The sequence below is a fragment of the Columba livia genome, chromosome 13 (genome assembly GCF_036013475.1).
Source record: "Columba livia isolate bColLiv1 breed racing homer chromosome 13, bColLiv1.pat.W.v2, whole genome shotgun sequence".
In the NCBI taxonomy this organism is placed as follows: Eukaryota; Metazoa; Chordata; class Aves; order Columbiformes; family Columbidae; genus Columba; species Columba livia.
Genome location: NC_088614.1, coordinates 603,539 through 616,803, shown reverse-complemented (window position 1 = coordinate 616,803; position 13,265 = coordinate 603,539). Strand labels below are relative to the sequence as shown.

General features: G+C 44.8%; 2 protein-coding genes across 11 annotated transcripts in view; one reads left to right on the top strand and one right to left on the bottom strand.

Annotated features, from left to right (window-relative positions):
* The window catches only part of PHKB (phosphorylase kinase regulatory subunit beta), an 80,665-nt gene extending 79,207 nt beyond the window's left edge, over positions 1-1,458 (bottom strand). For 2 of the 8 annotated variants that reach the window (XM_065028572.1, XM_065028570.1), the window contains exon 1: positions 1,224-1,458. In XM_065028572.1, the coding sequence (XP_064884644.1) occupies positions 1,224-1,317 (94 nt within the window). In that variant the 5' untranslated portion in view covers positions 1,318-1,458. The remainder of the gene's footprint in view (positions 1-1,223) is intronic. The other 6 variants (XM_065028574.1, XM_065028577.1, XM_065028575.1 and 3 more) reach the window with 4 other exon arrangements.
* A 14-nt stretch (positions 1,459-1,472) lies between these two features.
* Positions 1,473-13,265, top strand: part of ITFG1 (integrin alpha FG-GAP repeat containing 1) — a 92,156-nt gene continuing 80,363 nt past the window's right edge. Inside the window, exons 1-5 of one of the 3 annotated variants that reach the window (XM_065028581.1) lie at positions 1,473-1,724; positions 5,138-5,210; positions 6,541-6,686; positions 8,803-8,860; positions 10,474-10,548. In XM_065028581.1, the coding sequence (XP_064884653.1) occupies positions 1,556-1,724; positions 5,138-5,210; positions 6,541-6,686; positions 8,803-8,860; positions 10,474-10,548 (521 nt within the window). In that variant the 5' untranslated portion in view covers positions 1,473-1,555. Of the gene's footprint in view, positions 1,725-1,816; positions 1,983-5,137; positions 5,211-6,540; positions 6,687-8,802; positions 8,861-10,473; positions 10,549-13,265 lie in introns of those variants that run through there. The other 2 variants (XM_013367794.3, XM_065028580.1) reach the window with 2 other exon arrangements.

Below are 13,265 nucleotides of genomic sequence, written 5' to 3'. Positions count from 1 at the left end.
AGCAACCCAAGTTCAGAACAAGAAATTCTCATATTAAAAAAACAAAACAACAAACTTTATCTAAGGCAAACCTGGCAAAAGCTAGTACTTTCGTGTAAGCGCCTGCGATTTTAAAATTCATCTGTCCGACAGCTCTATAAACCGCAGGCAGCAGCAGGGCCCTGAGCAGCTCCTCTTACAGCCACGCTGCCAAGTGACACCTGTCAGTCCCCTCGCCCGCCAGGGACACCGGGCCAGGGACATGGGCCAGGATACCCGGCCAGGGACACCACCGCGGGAGAGCCCGCACCAGCAGTACTGTGACCAGCCGGCCCGTGGCCCTGAGGGGGATCTCACTGCCCCGAGTGGAGCTCACTGCCCTGAGGGGACCCCACCGCCCTGAGGGGATCTCACTGCTCTGAGGGGATCTCACTGCCCTGAGGGGACCCCACCGCCCTGAGGGGATCTCACTGCCCTGAGTGGAGCTCACTGCCCTGAGGGGACCCCACCGCCCTGAGGGGATCTCACTGCTCTGAGGGGATCTCACTGCTCTGAGGGGACCCCGCTGCCCTGAGGAGATCACAGCGGCCGTGACAGGATCTCACTGCTCTGAGGGGACCCCACCGCCCTGAGGGGATCTCACTGCTCTGAGGGGATCTCACTGCTCTGAGGGGACCCCGCTGCCCTGAGGAGATCACAGCGGCCGTGACAGGATCTCACTGCTCTGAGGGGACCCCACCGCCCTGAGGGGATCTCACTGCTCTGAGGGGACCCCACCGCCCTGAGGGGACCCCATTGCCTTGAGGAGATCACAGCGGCCCTGACAGGATCTCACTGCCCTGAAGGGACCCCATTGCCCTGAGGGGATCAGAGCGGCCCTGACAGGATCACACTGTCCTGAGGGGACCCCGTTGCCCTGAGGGGATCACAGCGGCCCTGACAGGATCTCACTGCCCTGAGGGGATCCCATTGCCCCCGAGGGGATTCCGGCTGCCCTGAGGGATTCCCGGCTGCGCCCGCCGGGCCCGGGGAGCGGGCAGAGCCCGGGACCGTGGAGCAGCCTCTGGGCAGCGGGAGCGGGCGGGCAGGGCCGGGGAGACGGGCGAGCTGAGGGGAGGGCAGAGCAGACACAGGTCGGGCAGAGCTCGGGGCGGGCGGGGGCAAAGGGCCGGGGAGCGAGCGTGACCGGGGCCGTTAGTGAGCAGGGGAGAGGCGCTGCGAGCAGAGGAGCCAAGAGCTCAGACCTGAACGTTTAGAGCGAGCCCGCAGCTCCAGCATCTTCCAGCTCACATCGGCCAAATGGGCGGCCGCAGAGGCCGCTGCTGCCGCCGCCGCCATCCCGCTGAGGCCCCGCCGCTGCCGCCGCTCGCCGTGCCGCTCCCGGGCCGCTCTCGCCCACCGCCAGCGGCCGCGCGGCGACCTCGCCTGTTGCCCGCGCCAGCCGTAAAGACACTCGCTCGGGCCGTCACGCCGCTGTCGCAAAGCCGCCGGGTCAGTCCCGGAAGCGGGCCGGCCCTGTGGCGGGCACACCCTGCGCTGCCGTAAGTGACGCGGGGCCCGGGCCGCACGCAGCGGGATGGGGCCCGGCGGGCTCGGGCTGGCGCTGCTGCTGGCGCTGGCGGCGCCCGGCGCGGCCCTGCAGAACGTCACGGCGCAGCTCTTCGGCAGCGAGGCCTACGGGACCCTGGCGGCCTTCGGGGACTTCAACTCGGACAAGCAGACGGACCTGTTCGTGCTGCGAGGCGGTGAGGGAGCGGGGAGCGGCGCCGCTCGGGAGGGCGGGAGCGCCCGGGGCCCCGTGTCCTGTGGGGGCGGTTGCTGAGCTGCGTCCCGGGCGGGCGGGGACGGTGACACCGAAGCGGACACTTTAATGACCTCCTTCATGGGGATCAATATGGAAAGGGGGAGTGTCAGGAGGATGGAGCCAGGCTCTTCTGGTGACAACCAGTGACAGGACAAGGGGCAATGGGTGCAAACTGGAACACAGGAGGTTCCACTGAAAGGTGAGAAGCAACTTGTTGGGGTGAGGGTGGCAGAGCCTGGCCCAGGCTGCCCAGGGGGTTGTGGAGTCTCCTTCTGTGCAGACATTCCAACCCGCCTGGACACCTTCCTGTGTAACCTCATCTGGGTGTTCCTGCTCCATGGGGGGATTGCACTGCATGAGCTTTCCAGGGCCCTTCAACCCCTGACACTCTGGGGTTCTGTTCCTGTTGGGCAGGGCCGGGCTCTCTTGGGGTCCCGGGTGCCCCCAGCCCGGTGGCCGCTGGCTCAGGAGCTGCTGGTTCTTCACCTCGCTCAGCATTCGGCTCTGTCCGCAGTGCTGATGAGGGCAGGCGATTAAATTATTTCCCAGACTAAACTCGACTTTTTTTAGCTCCTGAGGTACTTTCTGTATGGAAATAGATATTTGCAATTTGCACTACAGCCTGGCTTTGTATAGCGTGAGGAGTATTTGTCTTTGAAGTTGAACTTATGGTTGTGAAATAATGTAATGACTGTTTGAAATTGGATTAATTTTCTCCTTTCACAATATTTTGGGAGACAGAGACGAGCGTTTCACAGTTGTAAGGAGCTTAAATTAGATATTATCCTACTTTAAACATTATGTTAAGGTGGAAGGCTGGGTAAATCAGTTCCATGCAGGTCTCATCTGCCATGGGTTTCTGTTTAGGCTACAGATATGAGCACACCCCAAATCAGAGCTTATTTATTGGTGGTCAGTGTTATTTGCAGGTATTAATCTTGGATTATTTTACTGACTTAAAGCTACACATTAAGATAATAAATTTATGCTCAAATTTACCTTTTTTGTTCCTTCTGTCTCAAAAATGTTTCTTTAAATAGCTTTGACAAAGTGTGAGTGAATTTCCCATCTACTTGTGATATTTAAATGTATCGCTTCTTGAAAATGCTCCACTAGCTCATCTTCTGAAGAATTGCCCTGAAAGATTAGATTTTAAATGAACGTCAATGATAAGAGAGTTAATTTTCTTTATTTTCCAGATAGATGCATATAAAGGTGTGGATAGTTAAAAGAAAAAAGGCTCCTGGTTTCTTCTTTACTGTTTGATACTCCGTAAAAATCAGCCAGAAATAACATACTTAAAAACATCATTTTTCATTATTTCAATGTTGACAAAAAGCCAGTTGGGAACAGTGCTGCTGAAGTGAGTGCTGGAGAGAATACCCGGCTCTGAGCAACAGTGATCTGGTAGAGAAGCACAGTCCTCGTAATCCTGCCCCTTACTAAGGAAATTGGGATGATGTCTTTGGTCTTTTGCTGGATATATATTACTATTCTGATCTTGAATTACTTTATTGTAGTGAGAGTTATGTTTCCTATGCTCAGATACCTGTTACTCAGGCCTTTGTAAGAGAGTAAACCAGCTAAATGTAAGAGTATCAAAAGTATCTTGGAAGTATCTTGTTGCAAGAACAATTCAAAATTACCGACGGGCCTTGGGTTTAGCCAATTTCTGACACTAATATATGTGAATAAATGGAATTGTTCATGCACTTACCTGTTTTGTGTGTGCACAAACCAGGGGTGATGAAGGTGAGGGGGATTGTGCTGCGGGCCTGTGTAACCCACCAGCTCTGGTTGTGCTTGGTGCCTCTTGCAGCAGCACAGGCAGCGAGTGAGCGTTCACCACCCGGCTGCATTGCACCGGCCAGCTTGAAAACTTCTGTGCTATCCTTCACTCACAAGTTCAGGCTCAAGATTTCTAATCCACATAATTGTGGTTTGCCTGGAAGCTGCTCAGTTTGTTCTTTCTCATGTACTTTTTTTCCTTTATTCTTTATTGTTAAGATGAGAGGATGAGAACTGCACATAGCGTCTAGGATGAGTGTGCTGTGGATTGATGTAGTGGCATAGTGATTTTGTTTTCTGTTCATCTAATAATTTCCAGGAGTCCGTTTGTTTTGAATATTGATGAGCACTGAGCTGATATTTTCATAAACCTACCTTTAGTTAGCATAAAATCTCATTTCTGAGTGGTATGACTGTCTTGGAACCTGGTATATGTAAAACCATGTTTGTTTTTTCATCATCATTATTACTTTACCGCATTGATGATACAAAGGCAGGTGAAAGTCCAGGCCAGGCTTTATCTTTGTGCCAGATGGGACTGCACTAGTCGCCCCTGTCCATTTTGGAAGGCTTTGTTTTCACTTACTCATTTGCTGGCATATTCTCCTTGGAAAATCTGTTTGTGGCAGTTGTCTTTTTTCTTTCAAAGCCAGGAAGTTTGTATTCTGCAGTTCCACTGTATTCACAGTTTCACTGTGACCTCTGCCACAGAATGATGCTCGTAGAGTCTACTGTGGTGGCTCCAGTTTGGAGCCATGGAATTATTTCTGATTAGGTAACCTAGTTCTTGCAGTTTGGGGTGCTAGAGGTGAGTTTCTTGGAGAATGCAGAAAACAAACATAAAAAAGGGTGAGTAAAAAAACTGTATTTCTTTCTTTAGCTGTGAACTATTATTGCAGAAGTAAGTGCATGTGTATTGTGATTTACTGACTGAAAATACATTTCATTGTTCAGGTTATTTTTTTTTTCCTTCCCCAAATTTCAGTTATTTGTGAAACACAAAGTATAGGTTTTGATTTAGATCTTCCTGAAATAATTCAAGGAAGGTGGCTTGTATCGTTGCCTCTAAAGGAGGGAGTGCTGCAGGGAGCCGGGTCACTTCTGTGAACTTCACTTAAAGCGCTTTTGTCAGCTGACGTGGGAAAGCAGTGTCAGATCCTGCGATGTCAGAGACCATATTAACAGAATTCAGTTGAGTTAGCTTTTAAGCTTTAATTGTTTGTATGGAACTGAAGCCTACTATTTTTCCATGTATACTATTTCTTAACGCGCTACAGGAAGTTGTGTTTCAAGTGATGTGGTAACAATAGCAGAGAGAAAGCTCTCACGGTAAGCCCCACGGAAGGCTCTTGCTATCAGTGTTCCTGTGAGATGGCATGAGGTTGTTGGGTTGTATTGACTCCTTTTGCTCCCCTTTGGATGAGGAGGATGGAGTTGTATGGGAGGTCTTTCAAAGGTTTTCCTACTGTGAGGAATGACTATTTGTGGCATAGCTTTTCAAAGGTTGTTTTTGTCTATAAGCCACTTACAGTTCTCCTCTGTTATTCGTCTTCCTTGCTTTTGCAGGAAATGAGCTGATTATCTTTTTGGCTGACCAAAAGGAACCCTACTTTAAGCCCCGTGTGAAGTTACCCATGAAGTAAGTATTGATATTCAATGGTGAAACAATGCAAGTGGCCGTTTTTCTTGGAAGTGCATGTCCGCAGTCACTGGGAGCATGGTGAGAATTGTCTGTGCTGTGGTTATTGGTTTGACTCCGCTGTTCAGTTGCCCTTAGAGCTCCAGTTCGTAGACCACTTCCCTGATAAATCTCCTGATACGTTTTTTTTATTTGATTTGTTTGGATTTTGTGGGTCAGATGACAGAATTTGTGGCATGAGTTTTGTTGTTCATGTTGTTAACTAACAGGTGTGGCATTTCTATGCTTTGGGACTTTGTCCTCTAATTAGTATTAAAAATACCAATATATTTGAGTATGTTTGCAGTTGACTTGTTTTTTCAGGACTTTATTTCCTAGTAAAGCAAACTATCGTTCCATATCATAGATCAAGTCTTGTTGGCAGGCAGCGGTAGTCCCAGTCCCAAGACATGTTGTCAGGGAAATTCTTCTAGTTGCTGTAGTTACTAACAGAATCCAGCCAGTATCTGCTTTCGAAAGAGTAACGGAGAGCAACGCTCTGGTATTTCTGTGTAGAGATCTGTTTCTTTCTGAAGTTAAAATGTGGCTTTTAAAAGAGGATCATTTTTTAATAACTGTAAAACAATCTGTGTTTATGTAGCTAAATATTTTAACCATAATATTAACCATCATATTATTACAAGATATGTTATTGCTTGTGAATAATGCTAACCATAGTATTATGTCTGTTAAAAGTTAAATTGCTGTTATAACTCGGCTTCATCTTCTATAGTTCTACATATTTTTATTTTTCCTTATTCCCTCCTGTCTTGGAAGGAGCTAATTTGTTTAGTGCATTAGAAATGATCTGGGTTTAATTCTTAATGTTTGTGTGTGTAAAGCAGAGTCTCTGAGTAGCTAACCAAGTGAAAAAAGATCAAGAGAACAAACAAACGTTTGTTACCATTCAAAGGAATGGTAAGATGTGGCAGGAGATCGGAGGAGGTGACATAGTCTTTAAAAAGTCTGAGCTATGTGTCTGACTTCTGCTGTTGCTTCATGGTCTTGCTCTTGGAATGCAACCAAAAGATCCTGCTCTCTGAAGTACGTTGCTTGTGGCCAGTTCTACAACAAATGAAGGGATTTAATGAAGTCCAGCTAGTGTTAACTGACAGGGTATGGCTGAAAAATGCCCTTTGGCTGAAGTTTAGAGTTCAGAATGTCATCCTCCTTGGAGGAAGACAGCTTGCAGAATGCTTGATTTAAAGTTACTTTTGCATATAAGTACTTTCAGTTTTCATATACACATTTGTACAGTTATTTGCACGTGGGGTTTTTTGTTTGATTGTAGATCTCTCGGTGTTACCATAACCAGTGTAGTTCCTGGAGATTATGATGGTGATTCACAAATGGACGTTCTCCTGACTACCCAGGCACAAAGTCATGGCAGAGATGAACTTTCAGTGTTTATTTTCTGGGGGCACAACCAAACATTGGGTGAGTTGCTGAGACTGCTTATTAATAAAATTGTTAGTCTTTTTAATAATTCAAAGTATTGTCAGAAAGTTATAACTCGTTTTACAGCGTAGTGATTGTTTTTACAACTGAAATAGGGATTAGCAGCTACTCACTTTCATACCGTATATTCTCATGCTGTTGAGCTGTATTTCGCAGTTAATGAGAGCAAAGCTAAGACTCTTGCTATATATCACACAACAGACATAACCAAACAATATGATAGTTTGACAGTAACCTGTTAACTGAAGAGCTGCTTCTCATGGCATCCCCGTCGTGCATGTCAGCATCACAAAGATTATCTCAAAAGACTTCTCTTGAATTGAAAAGGTGCTGCGAACCTGGTGTAAAGTTTAGTGCGCAAACTTAAAGAATACCATACCTAAACTTACCCCCAGTAATATAGCACTCTTATTTCTGTTCAGCTAAATTCTTTGAAGATGGTGACACACTAAAGTAGGTTTTGGTAGAGAGGTTTTTAGAGTCTCTGTCACTGGAAGTTTTCAAGAACTTTAGAATTGAGTTTCCAAGAGCCTTTTAGCAGCGTTCTAGTGCAGCTGGTTTTGTTGTAGGGTCGAGTTATGGGCTCTGTGAACTCTTGAAGTCTCTTCTGTTTTCTGTTGACTTTGCTAGGAAGGGGTTTGGGGAGGAGTTCAGGCTTTGAGGGACAGAAAAGCCCAAGGCAATACTCTTAAATCCACAAAAACTACTGAAGAATAATCACAACTGTTACAAAATAGTTACAGGTGGGTCAAGTGGTGGCCTGAGATGCCTTTTGCTTCTGGCTTTAGTCAGAGATGACACAAGCACCCTGGGAAAGTGTACTGGGTCAGGCTTAAAGAGAACTGGAGCTATTGGGAAGAATATGAAGGATTTGGATTAATTTATGCTGTCTTCCTTCTGAATAAACAAATATTGAGAGAGGCACAATGAGCATATGGGGCTTAGAGGAGGAGTCAGAGGTGAAGAATTCAGGACATGGTTGGTACGTAGTGAGGCTGCTGGGAAGGTGTGTGGTGCTGATTGGGTAACATGGGTGTGAGAAGTCAACAGGAGGGCGCTGGAATGGGAAAAGTGGGAGCCGGGAAGAACAGAAACCTTACAGAGAGATAAAGGAAAAGGGGATGATGTGGCAAGGAGCTGGGGTTACAAGTAAAAGTCTGAGAGTTGATAACCTCATTGGGACTTAAAATCCGCGCTTCCCATGTAGGCAATCTACCTCTAATCCTCCTTTCAAACACTTGGTGTATATGATGAAGAAGGTGTTTTACAGTGACAAAGTGCAGAGAAAAGTCCCATCAGAGTTCCAGACCCGAGCGGACGGAGGAAGAAATGCAGCTGACTCAATATGAGTGATAAAGCATACTTCAACTTTATTGATGCACTAAGCTGGTTTATATAAGACTTACAATAATTATGCATACTCGCCATCTATTAATTGGATAGTATACAGTAATTATGCCTACTCGTCTTCTATTGATTGGATAGTATACATAATGAGCTCAACCTTCTTGTGGTTTCTCTGGAATGCAACCTCCTCACCCTGCTAGAGATAATTCCCCAGCTTGTTTATCTAAACGCTCAGCTGAACCAGAGAGCAACCGCTCAGTACTTTTCCACTATGCTACACCAGACTCATGCTAACTGAGGCCTACTCATGTCAACTAAAATGGGCTCTGCTCGTACAGTTGCTTGGTGGACTCATGTCCATGCTCCTTGAGCCAATCCCCGACAACAAAGCATTAAACGGAGGTCTTATGTACAATATTAAACTTTTAGATTGTCGTCGTCGCAGCTATTTCGGATTTCGTGTGTCTGTGTGATTGCAGTTGTACATATAAACAGATTTCACTAAGATCTATTTAGGATAATTTGCTGAAGTGTTTGGAGAAGCTTCAGTGTTGTAGCTATAACTCGCCGTTGGTGCGTGGTTTCAGGGAGCCGTGTGGTTGCTTATGTTCCATGGTGGCCAATTTTTATTTTTGGGTTTTTTAATCATAACATTAATGGTTGTAAATAGAAGAATTATATCTAAGGTAAAAATGCAACTGTCATAACATATTGGTAACTGAGTCAAACTAATATTTTCTATTTTCAGATCTTAACCATAAAACTATGTTAAATAAGACTTTTCATGATGAGCCTCTCGTAATGGAGTAAGTATGACCTACTTTATTAGAAAACAATATTTACGATGGTGACCAAGAGCAACTTAAAGAGCATGTGTTTCAAATTTTAGCATTAAAATATATTTATCTTTTAAGAACAGGGTGATTTGTGTAATGTCAACTGGTCTAACAAAAGATGGTGAAACATTAAAAAAGAGATGATGAAACGTTGTTTTAAATAGATGTTTGCAATCTGAATAAAAACACAGAGGAAACTAAGGAAAGTGATAACTTTATTTGAGAGTAATAGATAGCAGAAGTTTACCAATATTTAACATCCACTGGCAAAGAATGATGTAGTGAGAGAGAGGAAACTGTAGGAACTGCAGAACTTCATTGGTTGAAAATTGCGCCATGACTTGTAACAGGTGAGTGTGTCACTTGTGCTCTCACGGGAGAGAACCAAAACAGTAATTGTGTCGTGTTCCACCCGCGACGCACTGTGGGATGCTCAGAATTCATGTACAAGTGGAGGGAAAGGCCAACTGTACTTTTTCACCAGGACTTTTGTGGCACAAATCTCTTGGTAAAATAAATATGAAGGTAAAAAGTTATTTTCTTCCTGTGAAGAAAACTTCTGCTGCTCTTGACTGTTAAAATAGAGAACATATGCAATCAACTGAATTTTAGTTTGAACTTGCCCAGGAGCAGTTCTTACAGAATCAAATGCTGCTTTGCTTTATTTTGTCTTTAATATTTCATATATAGTGCAGTTCTGACAACATATTATCTTAAAGTTTGGGTGATTTGCAGTATGTGTTCCCTCATGTTCCCTCATTGGTTTTGCCTCTGTTTTTTAATGTGGGACTATAAAGGAGGCAAAATGCTATAAGCTACATGATTAATTTTGATGGAAGACATACAAGTTATTATAAAAATGACATCATCAGTCATTTTAGTTGGAGTGTTTTATGGCCAGCTACATTTTCAAAGAAGAATTTTTAATGTGTTTTTACCATACACATTTTAGAATCCCAATCTTAAACCAAAAAAAGTCTTTTCAGGACTACTTTAGTATCTTAGCAAATATTAAAGGAGGAAGTAGATCAAACTGACAGCAGATTTAATTGTTTGGGGAAACTCTCTATTTTGGCAGCGTTAGGTTTACGGTTGGACTCTTAATGGTCTTTTCCAGCCTAAATGATTCTATGATAACAGTCAGCTTTAGAAATCTTGTGTATTGTATCATCCTGGCAATAGTCACTAAATAAGCTTTTTTATTATTATTATTTCAGTAGTCTGTTTCATGCAGAAAAAGGGCCATTCTTTTTTTGGTGAGTTTTGTGAAGCAAAAACCTTACTGGCTTATCAGAGTGAGCAAATATCCCTTCCACAGTGCGACTCCCTCTGTGTGAAATGCTCAACAAAAGGCAGGGGAAACAGAGCTGAAAAATCAAAGGAATGGCATAGTGTAGAAGGCCGGCAGAAGCTGCTGCCGCCAGCAGCTCCGCAATCCAGAATTCAGAGAAGGTGACACAGCTGAACATTCTTCATAGCTGGGTGGGGAACTGCCAAATAACCAAGTACAGGTTCACTAAAGAACAGCCAATGGCAGCTCCTGGAATGGCTCAGGCGCTACTGAAATTGTTTTGCATTTTCAGCTTTAATGGAGACTTGATTCCTGACGTGTTTGGTGTCACAAGCGATTCAAACAAGCCACAGGTATTTCTGGGCGGGTAAGTTAAGTGTTTGTTTGTTAGCATCAATTTCAAGAAGTTATTCCTGGTGCATCCACTTCTGTTCTTATTAGAGGCATAAGGCTCATGTTTAACTGGAACTGTGCAAACATTGGAATCTTCTCCCATTTCCATGTGCATCTTTAAATATTCTATGACACTCTGCATCTCATTTTTTAAATTCTTAGTTTATAGGGGAAATAGTTGTTTTGTAGGGGAAGCAAATGTTCCATGAGACCTGAGAAAACAAAACCCCTGTTATTTGACATAAGAAATCAGATAATTGTTTCTTGGAAAAGTTATAGTCTCCTTTGTTTAGTACACTTTGAAATGTATTATCTGTTTTATGGAATTCTGTGCTGTACAAAAATACAAAGCAAAGGTTTTCAAGTAACATCTGTAGAATTTCAGCTGCATTTAGTCTTATAGACGAAGTGACGGGTTGATGATGTGAGAAGTACTGGAACAGATCTTGTAAGGGATGGCAAAAGGAAAATGTGCAAGACTTTGGCGTAAACTTAAAAATTTCAGCTGTTATCTAGGAAATTAGTTGTAACGGGAAGGTCAGACAACGTGGGAATGGGGAGCGCAAGGTGTGAGGATATAAGCTATTGTCACGGTTTAAGGCAAGGCGGCAATAAACCGTGGCAGACGCTCCCTGTTATCCCGTCATTTCCCGCCACCCCTTCCTTTAGATTGGAAAGATAAGGGGAAAGGAAGAGAGACTTAGACTTCAGGTTGCAGAGTTTTAAAGGGTTTTACTAATGCTCCTAATAAATAGAGAATATATATACAAAACATACCAAGCCGGTCTCAGGCGCTGGGTGCGGAGCTGCGTCACTGTGCAGCAGAGCTGGGGCTGCGGGGCTGGCGGCTCCAGCAGCTGCAGCTCCGGCCCCGGGAGTCCCGGGCGGGACTGCCCAGCAAAGCGGAGCCTGGCTGCAGGATGCGGGGCCTGAGGGCTGGGGATCACAGACAGACAGACAGACGGGGCCTCTGGATGCCGGCCGTGGGCCGAGAGAGCGTGACCCTGTGATCGCCCTCCTACATAGGGGTATGGCGATTATGGGATGGAATACTTCCGCTGGTCAGTTCTAGTCACCTGTTCATCCACCCTCCTCAAACACGCCCCCTCACAACGGAACGGGGGAAAACTTATCAGTCTTTCTTGGCTACCATAGTCATAGATCTAAACACGAGCTTCTTCAGCATTCCCTTGGTCTCTTATCAGCACCGAGTGCAGCATCCGAGGAAAAATATGCAGCTAAAACTCAGGAAAGTACAGCCAGCTAAAGAACTGAGCTGAAAGAGAAATCACTAAAAGAGAACCGGTCTTGTTTTTAACAAAACCAGGACAGCTATATATTAAGGAAAGTATTTGGTGTGTTTATTGGGGAAGGGGCTCATAACGAGACGTGAGGCAGAGGTGAGTTGCAGTAGCGATAGGAGTGTGTGTGGAAGGGCTCGTGTCACAGCTCCGGTGTGCGCAGCGGCCGGGCTGCTCCTCCACAAACAGGCGTTGGGCGAGTCTCGTGAGATGAAACTGCAGAAAAGGGGACTGAGCTTTGTTATTGAAGTTTCTGCCAGCCCTGGAGTGTCTAGAATGGGACGAGCTAGCAAATACTGGGATAACGATGACTGCTTTAATGGCGTGTTTAAATGGTTAGAAAGGACTATGCAAAGGTTCATTTTTGTCTAACTGCTCTGGGTGTGAATGCTGAAATAAAAGCACAACAGAAGGGTGGATCTGTACTGACTCAGAAGAACCCGTCTCTAAACAAAAAAATTAAAAGTAGCAAGGTGCCAAATAACTTTAAATATCTCTTTTGAAAACAAGTTGTAAGTTATTTGTTAAAAATATTGCTGGACCCTGGAGAAGGACAGTTCGCGTTCCATTCAGTTTTGCTGCTTTTGAAGTTGGTCACCTGTTAAAGAAAAAGGAAGTTTTGGCTTCATGTATTTGTATCCAAGGACACTGTGTGGCTCTGAGTCAGTGCAAGTTTCATTACCAAACAGGATGACTTTTTTTTAAGAACTAAAACGAGGGGTCTGTGCATCTTTTTCTGTGAAATGCCAAACTGAACTTAGCAGACATTCAACCTTTGGCTTTCGTAAAGAACTTCATTGATAGTGTTGTGGGTCTGGGCATTCTCTGAAAAAGAAAGCAGCCTCAAAAGAGGGATGCTTGAATTAGAACTCTCTACCTGATTTAGAGGATTTTCTCTCAATTGTCAAAGGATGTGCTCAAAAGATAGCTGAAATTATTTTTCGATGTGAGTTGGATTATAAATATCAAGATAAATGCATTGTTCTTAGCTTTGTGATGATATGAAAACCACTCTTGGAAAAATTAGAAACTGGGCTTATATTTTCTTAGCGGACTGGACCTGTAAATCAGTTGTTTGAAGAACTTTGCATCTTCTAACTTGCTATTTTGCAGCATTTTGATGAGCTTGATAGGGTTGTCTTGAATGTCGTTTAGTACCATGACCATAGAAACCTGCAGCTGTGTGTGTCAGGAGCAGTCCTGGTGTTGGTCACAGGCGGTTCAGGTTCACACACAACCGGTATGTAAGTGTATTTTAAAATGAAGTGTGTATTAGGCAGCATGTGCGTTCTCCGTGCCTTTGGCTGCTCTTAGCGCTGCAGGCGGGATGAGATGGTTTCTCTGTCTCTATGGCAACAACAGATCCATTTTCTATCCTGTATCTCTGTGG